Here is a 15,581-nt window from a genome sequence, read left to right as displayed (position 1 = left end):
GTGAATAATTCACCAATGACTGAAACCAAGTGTAGTCTGATTCATGACCTTTCATAGAAACGTAGCTCAGACGTATCTACCCACTGCCAGTTTTCCTCCTCGTGAAGTTGACAGCAGTAGAAATCAATGTGTCTTCATCTCCCTGAAGAAATAAATGGCAAAAAACATGAAATATCACATTCATTACCATGAACTCCATCTTATCTTTAACTCTCCTACCTGTTGACTGTGTTGCTCACTGCAGGTTGTTTCTGCAAAAAAAAAAGAAAGAAAGAAAGAAAGAAAGAAAAACAATAGGCAAATAAGAATTTTCACAGTAACAGTAAGTGGTATGTTGACTGAAGAAATCCACAACTCATATTATAGTAATGTAGTGACGGTAGTTACAACAAAATAACGTTCTATACAACAAGGTATGAGAAAGTTGTGTCAATACCGTTACAACAAATGCATGTTGTATTCTTGATGGTGTAGATGAGGACGGCTATAAAAATCAGACTTATAGCCAATGTAGCGGACAGCAGTAGCAGGGCTGTTTTCCCAGCCTTTTCTTCATCCTCAAATGATATGGGCCAACTGTTGGCTGAAATATTATCAAAATGATAAAGTAAAGAAAGTTCAAAAACAGTAAACATTACTGTAAATTAGTATTAATTTGAAAAGATAATGTAACATTAAAAATATGTGACTGCTAATAGTTGACCTTACAAAAGAAAAAAAAAAGTACATTTCTGTATTAATATGAAAATGGTTTGGTTACCTTTGATGTCCAGTTTAGTTGCATTTCCAAACAGGATCTCTCCACATGTGGCCACAGCACAGTAGTAAGTCCCAGCATCAGAGGAGCTGACGCTGTTCTTGGAGAATTTGTAGACACAGCTCTGTGGAGGAGAGCCAGCCTCAGGACTCTTCTCACATCCATCACTCCTGTTTCCATGAGTGTAAATGATCCTGGGATGAGACTCATCTGATCCGGCTCTGAACCAGAACACACTGTGTTCTGCTGGACAGGCTTTGTTCTCCGAGTCAGAGAGGAGTGAACACTGGAGAGTCACAGGGTCTCCTTCATAGACGGGCTCAGACACTGGCCTCTGCACAACAGTATAGTCTGACATCCTCTGTGTGTTTCCTGTGTAATACAAAACATGTCAAATGCTGGGGATCTTCAAACACATCTTCAAAGCTTAAGAAGTATTTCATTACATCGCACATGAAACTTCAGTCTGTATTCGAAATAAATTTACCGTGCGGATATGCGGTGTCACATTTTTTTTTAAAGATAGAACTGTAACACACAAAAAAATCAGTGCGTTCTTGAATATTCAGTCCCTGGTACTCTGAGGAAACACTGACACACATGATGACACACAGGCTGGTACAGGAGGGTATTTTAGGACTTAAATTGTAAAACCTTTGAAAAAGAAATTGTGAAAAAGGGGATTCTTTTGATTCACAAAATGTGCATAATTGCAACTTCTGACAAGTAGCAGAGGCAGGAGAAAAAATATAGCGCATAATTACCTTTTAAGGACAAAAATGTGCCACTCCAATCAGCACCTTTCCAGTCGGAGACTGCACAGTGATACAAGGCCTCATCTTCTTGTGTTGTGCTTGAGATAGTCAGATGGCTCATATTATTAAAAGTTTTAAGTTCATATCTTGAGGTAGATTCAACCTTCAGTTTAGGTCCTACAATCGAAGTTGTAATTAATTCCAGAGTATCCCCAATGCTCTGTTTGTACCACTGGATGGTTCTACTGCTGTAGCCCTCAGCAGAGAAGAAACACTCAAGAGTCGCAGGTTCACCAAGTTGCACTGTGGTCACTGATGTCAAAGTATCTGAATAAAATGGAAAACAAAATGGTGTGCATATAACAGTGTTATTATGCAGTAGAAAAACATAAAAATATGAAAATAAAAATATGATATGTGCCCGTTCTTAAGTCATTGTAGCTGATGAAGGACATCATTTCAACTGTTTCCGTAGTGTTCTTTCCAACAACGGTCAATTACTTAAATGATCAATAACTTTCTAACAATATGGTTAGCCTGTTCAATAAAATATTTGGACAGAATGGGATTGTACTTACAAACTCGATGGAGGAGGAACACTGTAATCCATAGTTTGATCATCATGACTTTCTCTGGTTAGGAACTCTTGGTGTCTTTGTGTGAGTGAAGGAGATGAAGTGCACCTGATTGGTTCAAGTAGGACTCAGAAATAGACTGAAAAGCACATTTCCTGTCACATGGACAAGAACTATCCTAACTTCGTACCCTACATTTTTTTAGCTACAATCTAACTCTACACACTAAACACAAAACCTTACACCAAATCAGCAAAACATTATACATGTCTTGCAAACGTAAACAATTCTGGGAAAACTCTCCACGTCCTCTTACTCCTTCACCTCCTCACCTCCTCATCCTCCTCCTCCTGTAGTTCCCACCCCTGTCATTCTCTGTCAAATATTGGCTTTCCTTTTTGTCCAAACCAAATTTTTAACTGTGACTTACTGTAGTTCCCAGGCTCTGATTTATAAGTGAATTCATTATCTAAAAGTGTTTTCTCATTGGTCAGTGTGGAAAGGCAACTGGCAAAAAACTGTGGCAATGCAGAGAAGAGAGTTCACACGTTCATAAGAAGTGTGATATAAGGTAGGTTAAAGCAGAGAACGTGCTTTTCAGTTTGACACACTTGCTAAATACATCAGCTACAAGTGTTACAGCATTCAGAGACAGGGCTTCAAGAATCACTGGTAATGTTTAAACATTTGGGAGGAAAACAAAACAAAACTGTAATGCATGCAAAGGCGACAGAGAACAATAAAATAATTTCCACCTGCTTATCAATTTAAACTAATGAAAAAAAAAACTGTACAGAAATAAATATGACATTTATTCTGCATCAGTATTTTCAGATGCAGACATCACATCCATCTATATGAATTTCAACAAAGGCAATTTTTTACAAAAGACGTGCTTTATAGGTTTTCATGAGGACAAGTGTGATGTGGGGGGTAAAAACTCTAACACCAAAGTGCAGAGGTGCTACAATTTTGCTGTAATTACTGTAAGACATTCATTAATAATACATTTAAATCTATTGATTGTCTTGACCAATTATCTTACAGTAAATTGGCACAGTCAGAAGTGAGTTGATGTGATGGATGCTGGTTTGACCTCTGCTTTCCTGAGGTGGCTTTAGGTTTCTTTTCTTCTTTTCACTCAAAGATATTCTACGTAGCTGTGAAAGGGTTCTTCCTGGAATGAACAGTATGCAGAACAAGGTGGTACGCTTTGACAAAGGTTAAAGAGAGGAAGAACACACAGACTTTTCTTTTTTGCATGTTTGTGTACTGTTTGCACACACCCACACAAACACATGCACACACACACATGCATAGAGAGAGAGTGAGGACAGAGAGAGAGAGAGAGAGAGAGAGAGAGAGAGAGAGCGAGAGAGAGCATCACTGTGGCTTGTCTGTCAAAGTCAGGTTTGAACTCACAGGGGCTCTTCTTCCTGTCTTGTCTTGGTTTTAGTTTCAGGAAATGCAAGACCTGCTCTTGGACTTGAAACTTGAGTCCTTTTTTTTGTCTTTTTCAACAAGGCAAGTGGAATAGCAGTTGATCATTATTGCTATTGTTTTTTTTTTTTTTATTATTATTATTATTTTCTGTATGTGTGTTCCCCGCCTCACACGTAACAGCTTGCAGCTTTCTTACATACTCAGAGATGACAAATCATATTACTCACACCCTGTTAGATACCATTGCAATAGCTATATGTTTATAATGCCTTTCTTTGCTGGTTGCAGACTGACTGCAACGATTGTGACTCATTATCTACTCCCACCCACATAATTTTAGCAGTCGCAGCTTGTATTTAAAAGACTGTAATCTCCCTGCTAAGTAGGTTTCAGTTTGGTCCTATTTCATGGTAAACTGATATTTTTCAAGGTGTTATTGATATGTAAATTTTGCTTGAGATAGACAGTCATAAAGTAAGATATTAGCTCCTCATTTCAGTATATGTTTAAGCATATGTTGAACTGCTGATGTTTTTGGAACTGAATCTACAATTGTCTTTTCTTTTCTTCTCGTCTTGTAAATAAAAATTAATGTTCAGTCGATGTTTCATAGTGCTTTTATTGAACCCTGCATAATCAGATTACTTTGAAAGCTGCTCCTCCCTCCGAGCTGCTCTTTTTGCAAAATGCATTGTGTTTTTTTAAATTAGTGGGATAGGGGAGGGACTGAAAATAGAATGATATTGAGTTGTAAAGTAACTAAGTGAACACCCAGGAAGGCAAAACTAAAAGTGTGCAGCCTCAGGTTAGCCTGCTGAGATGTGCTGTGCCTCCACTCTGACAGCACTTCCTGTTGATGCTCCTAGTCAGGTCTGTTGTGGGTAAGCAGCCTTGGTGGTCTGTCAGTAGGCAGAGAGATGGCCAGCCACAGCCGCATCCCTGAGCTGAGCTGCTGTATGTTGCTTTGCTCATTGTTCAAAGGCGCTGGTGTTCGAATCACATTTAACACAGTGATATGAAAGTGCAGAGACAGAAGAGCTTTTTTTTTTTTTTTTTTTTTTTTTTTGGTTCACACAAACAATTTCAACCTGCTGCACCCAAGCTACATATGGGTTATGGTGTTGCTACCAGTTCTGGGTGTTAAAATAAAACTTGGGCCATCAAAAGTCCAGCAGGATGCGCCATCAGAAACAAAGACAAGCTCTTGACAAAATCAGCAGGCAACAGAAACAACTATCAGAGATTCATGATGCTCAGGCGCATCTGATAACAGCTGATGCTTCTCAGCCTCTGCAGGGTTAAGCTGAGTTTCCTCCCTCCTGGAGGTGGCATAGGACATCAAGAATGTTTATAAAAAAAGACCTAAATGCTGTTGGCTTAATTCATTTGGGCTGTTGATTTTAGTTGGCACCATGGCCTTCGATGCACCCACAACTGCCTATGTAGGTACTACCATAATGAATACATGTGATTTTGAATGATGCTGCTAAATGTTTTTTATTTATTTTACTTGTGGTATCTGTTGTCCAGTGCTGCCATACTGTTTATCTTGAGCCAAAAAACTAATTCTCACTGTCACAGTAGATGGTGGGTCGGACCCAAATGCAGGAGCAATAAGGCAAAAAATGCTCAATGGCAAACAAAATACACTGCCTGGCCAAAAAAAAAGTCGCCACCAAAAAAAAGGTCACACACTCTAATATTTCGTTGGACTGCCTTTAGCATTGAGTACGGCACGCATTCGCTGTGTCATTGTTTCGATAAGCTTCTGCAGTGTCACAAGATTTATTTCCATCCAGTGCTGCATTAATTTTTCACCAAGATCTTGTATTGATGATGGAAGAGTCGGACCACTGTGCAAAGCCTTCTCCAGCACATCCCAAAGATTCTCAATGGGGTTAAGGTCTGCACTCTGTGGTGGCCAATCCATGTGTGAAAATGATGTCTCATGCTCCCTGAACCATTCTTTCACCAATCAGTTTATTACAGTGATCACAATCAGTTTATTCAGGTAGTCCAATCAGTTTATTCAGGTAGTCAGCTGACCTCATTCTTTGGGCACATAATGTTTCTAACCAACTGCAGCAACCCCAGATCAGAGCACTGCCCCCACAGGCTTGTACAGTAGGCGCTAGGCATGATGGGTGCTCCTTACCCTGATAAGCCCATCACTCTGGAACAGGGTAAATCTGGAGTAATCAGACCACATGACAGTATTGATGATATTAATGCGTTGGACAGTTCTTAACCCAATTTTAGTAGTTTCTGCAATCTCCTTAGATGTTTTCTCTGCTTGATGCATGCCAAAGATTTGACCCTTCTCAAAACAAATGAACATCTTTTCCACGACCACGGGATGTGTCTTTCGACATGGTTGTTTAAGACATGAGAAGCTACTCATTGCAACAGTTGGGGTTAAACAACTTTTTGCCAGCTGAAATATAGTCGCTAATGCAGTAATTATTCAATAGGAGGCTCTTACCTATTTACTTAGTTAAATCCAGGTGGTGACTTTTTTTTTTGGCCAGGCAGTGTATTTAATAAATCCACAGGAACACAGGGAACACCAGCATGACAACCAGCACAACAAAACAGAACACATCACAATGAACAGACAACAAGCAGAACTGAACACAGGACTTAAATACACAAGGTAATAGGAAACAGGCGGAAACAATCAGGGTGGGGCAGACAATCAGACCAGATGGAAACACACGAGGGGAAGGGCAAGTAACCTGAAACGAGAGTCAATTCTGAGCCATTACAACAAAATAACGACAAAACAGCTGTGTATTTATGTTAAACAGTGATTGAAATATATTATTAAGGTTGTGGGGAAACAGTTTTAAAGGGATAAAACATTTTAAAATTGTCTTTTGGCTCAACTGATCCCAAGTTCTCATAACCTGCCTGTCATCAAATCTACTTTGTTTATTTTCTCAATATATTTCAGCATCATTCTTTCATTCTTTCTGTCTCCATTTATTATTATTATTTTTTATTTATTTATTTTAGATTGAGCATGGTGGCTAAAATCGCTCTGTCTTTGTTTTTGTAATCTTGGAACATCATGATATCTTCTAAAGGCATTTAAAAGTCACTTTAAAAAGAGAAAACATGCCTCTGGAGCACATACAAAATAGCTTTATTGTAATAAAATTCCAATACAACTACACTTGGTTAAGCTGAGCTATTGATCCCAGAGCTAGTGGCATATTTTACCTCACAGGGGTCTAGTTTCGCAGACCGGGTGAAGCAGGGGCACAGCGCAGCTGCGCTTCACCAACTGGGTCTGGCCAGGTGGATTTTGCAAGTTTGACACGCCATGTGCAGTGGCACAAGTACTCCACCATCCCTCCTACCGGTGGAAGGGAGGAGAGAAGGTGTGGAGTGGGTTTGACACAGCCGATTCACTTTAAACCAATCAAATGAGCCCCTGTTCTCACCTTTAAAATGCGCTGCGCGAAGGTGTAATGAATGTTTACGCAATTGACATTGAGGTCTACTGCCGCAGGCGGAGCGGAGCCCAAGAGACCGGCGAGGAGTGGAGACCGGCGAGCAGTGCGAACACGTCACCAAAACCTCACAGGCAGGTTTCTGGAATGTCAGGCACATTAACAATGCAGTAAATACAGACAAAAAACACTATTCAATGCTACTATGTCAATCAGCACATACATTTATCTTTTGATTATCGATTGTCCCGTCACAACTGATGTCAGATCAAAGGAGATTGGCACCGTTTGTGCTGATTGTGAGGTTTTGTTGATGTGTGTGCACTGTGTGCCGGTCAGCCAAACTTCCACTACACCAGCTGCGCTCCGCCTTGCGCTGAATGTAGATGTGGTTTCAGATGGCGAGCTTTGAGCGCACCTCGGCGAAGCCTTTTGGCGCGAAAATCTCACTGCGCCAAGCAGAATCTGTCAGCACCTCCCCCTGCTGCAACGCCACTCCCATCTCAATGGGTTTGCTAAATTTAACAGGAAGTGCATCTTCTGTTTGAACCAATCACACATGACTTTGCAAACCTTGATGATCATGAGACAAAACCTTTCATTTGAGTTGTAAACCTTCACTTGTGCAAGACAAAGGAGATGCACCACAATGATCCGAACACTGGTTTCTCTGAATCTTCTTGGTACTCTGTGTAAGTGCAACTCTCATCTATTCCAAATGTATTAATGCAAACAGTCACTAAGTATTGAACTGTGTCAGTTATTGAAAATACAGCAGAGATCATTTTGTAGATTATAGAAATTATTTACAAAAATATAATGTGTCTGATTGCAGATACAATTTTTGTTGGTCTTATCATCTGTCTTATGTGTGCAAACTTTTATGTTTGTGTCTCTTTTCCAGTCCTGGTTCAAACCCTGGAGGTTCCCCACCCGATGCCTTTGGTTGTGGTTCGTCTTGGTCATAATGTTACTCTGTCATGTCCATTGCCACAGGAGGAAGTCAGATTCGCTTTCTGGTATAAGCAATCTGTTGGACGTATGGTCCAAACAGTTGCAGTACAAACTCTAGACACTCCAACATTTGATGAAGAGTTTAATAACCCACGTTTCTCCATTGGAAAAAGTGATTCTGAGTTTAATCTGATCATCAGAAATGTAATCAGAGAAGATGAAGCAACATACTTCTGTCAAGGAGGAACAGCATATAAAATGTTCAACCTTAATGGAACATATTTGCGTGTGAATGGTACAGTATGATACTCTAAATGTTTATGTCAGTTATGCCACAGTTAATCATCCCTTTTTCAAAAGCTGCACTAAAACTGATTGTGTGATGATTTTTTAAATGGAATTACACAGATTACAACCAGCAGAAGTCTGTCCTCCTGACACAGTGGCCGGAGACTGAGTCCGTCCAGCTGGGAGAAGCAGTGACTCTCCAGTGTTCGGTTGTCTTCGAGAACAAAGACAGCAGCAGCTGGTGTTCAGGTGAACACAGTGTGTACTGGTTCAGAGCCGGATCAGGAGAATCCCATCCAGGCGTCATTCACAGTCGTGGGAACAGAAGTCATGAATGTCAGGAGAGTCCTTCTCGTCAACGGAGCTGTGTTTACACACTCTCCAAAAGTGTAACCAACTCCTCTGATGCTGGGATTTACTTCTGTGCTGTGGCCACATGTGGGGAGATCCTGTTTGGAAGTGGAACTAAAGTGGACACAAGTATGCATTTCTATTTCTATTTAATTCATGCATGCATTTGTTGATATGTTTAGTTACTGAAGTTGACTGCTGGACTGCTGTTGTTGTTTTCTGGGTGAAATTTGGCCATCAGGTGTTAATTATTGTTAATTAAAAACAATAAATTGTTACCAAATTTCATTTTTCAGCCATTCCACTAATCTAAATATCATGTCTGATATTTCACACATTTATTACAGAATTACAGAACAATATATGAATTTTATTTTATACATGTTTACTTCTCTATCATACTGGAAATTCTACTTTGCATGTTTGTGAATTTCATTCATCATTCTTTCTGAGTATTTGCAGTATGCAGTTTGCATATAATATGCATACATATATTTTCTTTTTATCCCAGATGCTGAATTGCTTCCAGTTGTCATTATGCTCGGGGTCATTTTTGCTTGCTGCCTGATTGTGATCACTGTAATTATGTTCTCCACAAGTCAAGTTTGTGATCAGTCCAAAGGTATGGTAAGACAATTTTGCATTAACATTTTTTGCATTACAGCCAGGATCCATCCTTTAATACACTATGGTTTTGCTTTCCATGTCAATATATATGTATTTCTTGAGATCCTGCCATAGAGGTCTGAAGTCCAGTTTGTGTTGGTTATTTGCCCATCTTTGTAGATTCCCAGTAACAATGAAAGCGTCACCATTTGCTGAATAAATCTCATTTTGACTCAGAGAAATGTGTCAAGGTTAGAAAATGAGAGATTAAGACTAGACAGTTGGCAGTTTGAGTCCCTGATCTGCTGGATAAAGTGTGAGTGTGTGTAACTTTGACTACTGCTGACAACGAGCGTGTGATCATCCTCGTTTTGCTCATCCAGATGTGTTAATATGTGCCAGAATGAAAGAATGAAAAAAAAAATGCCACAGAAATGATAAGTGCAGCTATACTCCTAAAATTATGTGGTTTTAATATTTTGGATGTTCTTGAAAAGTGTTTGAAAATGTCTGTCAAGTTATTTGACTGGCTCCTAAGTAAGTAAGTAAGTAAAATTTTATTTATATAGCGCCCTTCAAAGTACGAAAACACAGAGTGCTTTACAGTAAAAAAACAGATAAAACAGAACAGTCAGGTGACCGTCAACATCATTATCAATATCGACATCATCACCAGCAACAACAGCAACAAAACATCATCAATAATAAAGCCATCGCAGTGTACAAGAGGCAGTGCGACAGTAGGTGCAAATGCAATTTTTCACCAGCAAGAAAGAAAAAGCCATACAACTGTACAAATGAAAATAAAAAGGAGCCCGGAGAGGACGTAGCCTCGTCCTACATTAAGAAGGCTTGCCGGAACATATGGATTTTAAGCTGCTTTCTAAAGCTATCCACGGACTAGGCAGCTCTCAGAGCCTGAGGAGGCGAGTTCCAGAGGTGTGGTGCTACTGCTGCAAAGGCCCGATCACCTTTAGTTTTTAGTTTAGTGCGGGGCACTGCCAGGAGCCCCTGGTCAGCTGACCGCAGAGAACGACTGGGGGTGTGATGGTGGATGTGGTCACAGATGTAGCTGGGAGCAGAGCTGTGGATAGCCTTAAAAGTGAACAGTAGTAACCTGTATTGGATCCTGAAAGTAACAGGTAACCAGTGTAGGGCGGCAAGTATTGGTGTGATATGACATGGTTTCCTAGACCTGGTGAGCAATCTAGCAGCTGCATTTTGGACCAGTTGGAGACGCTTTATGGAAGCTTGGTTTAAACAAGTGAAAAGCGAGTTGCAGTAATCAAGCCTGGAGGAGATAAATGCATGTATGGCCATCTCCAGCTCTGAGTGCGAGATGACGGAACGCAGTTTGGCAATGTTTCTTAAGTGAAAGAAACAATTACGAGTCAGAGACTTCACATGAGTATCCAGCAGCATTAACTTATCAAAATGTACACCAAGGCTCCTGGCTGTATAAACCAGCCATCCATTTCAGCCGTTGTCTAAAGAGCTCAATCTCTATTTGTCTCTTCCAAGTGATTAATGATGACTTGTTTCAAAACTGCCTTTTCTCTCCAAAATTCCTTAGGAAGCTGTATACAACATCATCATATATAATATAAAATAAGTAGGGCTGGGCAAGTTAACGCGTTATTATCACGTTAATTCATTAGACTATTGACGCCGATATTTACTTTATCGCGCATTAACGCATGTTGCTCACATGCTTTTATTTTGTAAAAGTCTGTTGCACTCAGTCTAAAGCCCAAACGCGCCCAAGCACGTTTGCCCCTGGTGTGCGCGTCATCACGTTGAAACAGACACAGGCATGGCCCGACGACATTATAAATCAGTGTAGTTCAAATACATTCATCATGTCTTCCTTTTAACTAAAAGACGTTTTTGGTCCTTTTAATCAGACATGGGATGTTTATTTACCGTGACAGTTTCGGAGGTAACTTCCTCCTCCTTCAGAAAGGTCCAACTGACAGCCGGAGCGGCACCTGGCAGATCCAGCAGAATAGACCTGACCGGGTTGCCGCACACCGCGCGGTGCCGCGGCCGGTGCTGGCTGTACTGACGCGGTGCCGGCCAGCACCAGGTCTGCCGGATCCCCGCGCACACAGACTGCTGTACTTTCATTATAAACAGACTTTTGTTTATATGCGGTTGCAGCAGCACAACGGACAGCGACACAGACAACATGGTTGATTACTGATTGCGCAACAATCGCTTGTGAAAGGTTGTTTTCTCTTTCTGGTCACATTGTGCAAAATAAAAAGAGAGCTTCTTTATCTTATGAAAATGTAAATAATCGTGTGTGCCTTAGCAACTGGCTTAGTGCAGAGGAATAGAAAAAAAACAGAAGTCCAGTAAAACATGCGCTTTACATTCTAGTCCCCTGTAAAGGAAGTTTCAGTAGTGAACTTTTTTGTGCTTCACACTTTGGTATTGAACTGGTAATGAGACTGGTAATGCTGCTCCCTGTTAAAAGTTTCTGCTGTTACCTCAGAAATTGCCTGTTTGTCCTATTTGTGGCTCAGGATTTTGTTGGTAGATTTTTTTTCATAAAGAGAATGTCCTGGCAGTGGCAATAAGCTTTAATTTATTATTATTACTATTATTATTAATTTTATTTATTATTATTATTATTATGACATTTTTTAAGTTGAGATTTACACTAAATATGTGTTACTGATAAGTGGTGATGTTAAAAGTGTTTGCACAACAAATGTTATGGCACTTTCGTTTATATGGCAGCAGAACATTGAAATAAAAGTGCTCTTTACAATACTTATTGGATTTTGCGAATACAATGCGATTAATTGTGATTAATCAGGCAAATTATGCAATTAATCGCGATTAAAGATTTTAATTGTTGCCCAGCCCTAAAAATAAGTGAATGCTGTAATGAGCGAGAATGGGCTGTTCTAGAGATCTTTTAAAGCCTTCCTTTCTTTTAATTTAATCACTGATTGTTTTATTTGATGTTTAAATCTTTCATTGTAAATTGATTGTTTTGTTTTTAATCTTGTCTTCCCTTTGTCGCTGTTAAACAATTTGCAACATTAAGAAAATGTTCATCTTCTTATTATTTACAGAATCAGTGAGTGCTTCCAGTCATCTTGGACATATCAGTTCTACTATGCAAGCTGTATGGTAAATGTATTTTAAACAACATTACTTAATGTAGTGACATTTAATGAGGAAACAAAGAAATGCTATGAGATGAAATCTTCTATTTGTAATTGAGAAATCCTACTTGACACTTAAGTTTAATGATTATTTCCTTGTTACTAACTCCTCAGGCTTGTCTCTTGCAGGACTGAATCTAGGTTTCTACACTTTCAAGTCCTTTGACTCGGTTGTGTCTCAATTTCAGCCACTTTTGGTTGTTTGGTGCTATTATTTTGTATAAAGTTGACAGATTTATTTTTAAACTAGAGGAGTGGACTGTGTGCTGAGCAAAACTTGGGATAGACTCAGGTGCCATTGGTACTGTCAAACACTTTTCAATTAAATGAAATTACTGTATGATTCAGAACAGTATATATAATACAATATAATACAAACAGTATAAAAAATATACTATAAAACCACCAAAACCTCTTGAGTTTTGCTGTTCCTTGTTCTCATTGTATGTCTTTTACTTTATTACACACGTTATACCAGTGGTCTGGAACCTATGGCTCACGTCATGTGACTTTCTCTCTCTCTCTCTCTCTCTCTCTCTCTCTCTCTCTCTCTCTCTCTCTCTCTCTCTCTCTCTCTCGCTCGCTCGCTCGCTCGCACGCACGCATGCAGACAGCAGTGGTGGTCGAGCAAGCTAGACAGTTAATGAATGAAGTTAATTAATGTTCTAGTTCATGCATCCAAATTATTCCACTGCATGTGTAAAATGCAAACATGCCTATTCTCAAATATCTTTTTCATTAATAATACACAATTTTGATTTACAGGATGGTGAGGAGGAGGTGCTGAAATATGCTTCGCTGGATTTCTCCAGAGGGAAGAAAGACAGAAAGTTGCCAGAGTGTTTATTCCGCTGTTTGAAGAGACTGGCAGTGAAATGCTTTCACTATGTGCAGACAGTCAAACCTTATCTGAAAACCAAACATTTGATATGTAGATTGTCACATAGCTTCAGGCAGCTTTGATTTTTGCTTGGGTAAATGCAAATGTTTTGTAATGTTGAAAATAGCAAGCTCAGTTCAGCTCTAGATGTAAGCATGTAATCTTTCCTTACAATGACAAACTGTCATAATGCTGTCATTAACTGTAATGGATTAGTGGATTTGGATTAGTTTATGGCTCTGGATTCAAATTGGGTTGAACAGTGTTACCTTACTTTTATGTTGCTTATTTGGTTGATTGTATCTTGATTGTATCTTGAAAATGCATAGTCACTCAAAATTGTATTGATAAGACATTGTGCTGTTTAAAAAATATTTGAATTTAAGTGACGTGATGCATTTTCCTCATATGCACAACAAATGTACATATGGTATTCAGATATAGCTTTAATTTTCCCACGATTTAAATGACTTTCTAGCATAAATTTGGACTTCATCAGTAAAGTTATGGTCCAAGGTCAAGAATGGAAGTGACCACTTTGTGTCAGCAGCATTTTGATGTCACCAGGTTGACAGCAGCTCCCACAACACAAGAGAAACAAGTCCGGGTTTGTCCATTTAGACTAGAAACCACCACAAATAGCAGAATGAAGGAATTTCAGATGACTCACCATGTCAACAGAAAGGTGATAGTTTGTACAGAGTAGGGATATATCACATTTCACAATTTATAAAACAATCACATCTAAAATCAAATCAATGTCTCACAAGTCTTTTCCCAAAATACATTTCACCTGTGAACTGAGGTAGCTGATCACTAGAATATTGAAAGCCGTGGGCTTGCTGTAATTGAGATTTGCTGTGCAGCATTTGTCTTAAGTTAACTAAATTGAAAATTGCAGCTCACTAAAGTCACTGGCACAAAATAATAGTTGAGATATGAATGATAATCAATAATGTATGATAATCAATATGGTCCTCCATTGGATTATGTTGGGTGGTATTGTGCTTAAACTGTATTAGCCCCAGATTTTACAAAGGCAGGTGCAAACAGAGGCCTGCCCACAGAAATGGCTGGGCCCCTGAAAAGGTATGGCTAGAGGCTGGAGGGTCGGTGGCTGGCTGGCTGGTGGTCAGTGGGGGGGTTGGGTTCGGGGTTAGGGCTGGGTGTCTGGCCTGCAAGTCAAGGAGGGCTGGAGGTAGAAAGCTGGCTGAAAGGCGGGTGGTCAGTGGGGGGTTGGGTGTCTATCCTGGAGGTCATGGAGAACTAGTGCTATGGTCTTGGATGTACCAGGGGCACGACACCCAGCCGGTGCACCAGGGCAACATGTTTTTTCAAGTGATTTTTATCCAGTTTTTTGAGTGTCAAAGTGGAGAAATTCAGTGAAGCGTGGGTAAATGGTAGAAGTAACTATGATTCTCTCATGGTTTTCACCTAAGGCTGAACACTGGAGAGCGGGAGATATGCAGGCAGTGCCTCTGTATTTTCCCTTGTCCTGGTAGGTGGAAAGGGGGGCCCCCTGTGTGTACAGCTGTGTGCAGTGCTTGGCCAGGTTAGGTCACTGAATGAATCATGACAAAGGCATCACAAGGAGTGCCAGTATAATGCCATCATGATGAACGAGAGTGGCACCTCAGTGGCAGGCAGGGCCCTAAAATATGACAACCATCACACAGTGGCACATTTCTGACTCAGAAGCAGATTAAACTGCAAACTCAAGTGACAACAGCAGACAGTTTGCTTAACTTCTGTAGTCTGAGAACCACAAACACCAGCCATCTGCCTGTTAACTTGACTATTGTTGAGTTCTGTTTTGTCACCAGGTATAATGTATTAATACTACTATTGCAAATGATACAAATACTAATATATCAAAGTACATATTGTGATGTTTAATGATGCTATTTGTTCCTGTAAAATATTTGTAAATCAAAGCTATCACCTAGTCAAAACTATATGATTTATGTGTGTATCCCATACTGAGCTATGCAGCTGGTATATGAGGCTTTGTAGAAACCTCGAAGGCTGAGAATATTCAGAATGATGCTTTTTAGGAGTACATAAACTTGCCCCAAAGCCGGCTATCCTGGGGGACATGGGCTGGGACCCTGTAGCTGTTGAGTTTAAAGGCGAAATGATATGGCTTTGGAACCGCTTGATAAACACGTCAGGTGATAGAACGGCTGAGAGAGCTTTCTGCTGGGCCAGAGTGCAAAACTACCCTCAGAGTAAAACTAGTTTTTCAGTCTTAAAGGAAGTTCAACTGCAGAACATATTTATGAATATCTTAACATGTAATGTTACAATGTTCAAGGAGAGGATATTAATCCATTTAAAA

At 39.8% G+C, this 15,581-nt stretch overlaps 2 protein-coding genes across 2 annotated transcripts; one reads left to right on the top strand and one right to left on the bottom strand.

Moving 5' to 3' along the window:
• Positions 1 to 401: 401 nt before the first annotated feature.
• LOC115367008 (uncharacterized) lies at positions 402 to 2,133 on the bottom strand. The gene is made up of 4 exons (XM_030062699.1): positions 2,091 to 2,133; positions 1,522 to 1,839; positions 761 to 1,129; positions 402 to 583 (listed from the first exon to the last, which is right to left on the bottom strand). Exons 1-4 carry the CDS (start codon positions 2,131 to 2,133, stop codon positions 402 to 404), a joined length of 912 nt encoding a protein of 303 aa, XP_029918559.1.
• A 5,492-nt stretch (positions 2,134 to 7,625) lies between these two features.
• Positions 7,626 to 9,375, top strand: LOC115367006 (uncharacterized). The gene is made up of 5 exons (XM_030062698.1): positions 7,626 to 7,677; positions 7,890 to 8,234; positions 8,348 to 8,707; positions 9,090 to 9,200; positions 9,365 to 9,375. The coding sequence occupies exons 1-5, from the start codon at positions 7,635 to 7,637 to the stop codon at positions 9,373 to 9,375; spliced, it is 870 nt and encodes a 289-aa protein (XP_029918558.1). The 5' UTR covers positions 7,626 to 7,634.
• The last annotated feature ends 6,206 nt before the right edge of the window (positions 9,376 to 15,581 follow it).

The sequence above is a fragment of the Myripristis murdjan genome, chromosome 10, assembly GCF_902150065.1.
Source record: "Myripristis murdjan chromosome 10, fMyrMur1.1, whole genome shotgun sequence".
In the NCBI taxonomy this organism is placed as follows: Eukaryota; Metazoa; Chordata; class Actinopteri; order Holocentriformes; family Holocentridae; genus Myripristis; species Myripristis murdjan.
This window is presented reverse-complemented; position numbering and strand designations above follow the sequence as displayed.

Coding starts and splice junctions, on each gene's coding strand:
- LOC115367008 (XM_030062699.1), bottom strand. CDS start 2,133: ATGATCAAACTATGGATTACAGTGTTCCTCCTCCATCGAGTTT. Junction 1,840..2,090: donor GTTCCTCCTCCATCGAGTTT/GTAAGTACAATC, acceptor CATTTTATTCAG/ATACTTTGACATCAGTGACC. Junction 1,130..1,521: donor CACATTTTTGTCCTTAAAAG/GTAATTATGCGC, acceptor TGTATTACACAG/GAAACACACAGAGGATGTCA.
- LOC115367006 (XM_030062698.1), top strand. CDS start 7,635: ATGATCCGAACACTGGTTTCTCTGAATCTTCTTGGTACTCTGT. Junction 7,678..7,889: donor GAATCTTCTTGGTACTCTGT/GTAAGTGCAACT, acceptor TCTCTTTTCCAG/TCCTGGTTCAAACCCTGGAG. Junction 8,235..8,347: donor AACATATTTGCGTGTGAATG/GTACAGTATGAT, acceptor GGAATTACACAG/ATTACAACCAGCAGAAGTCT.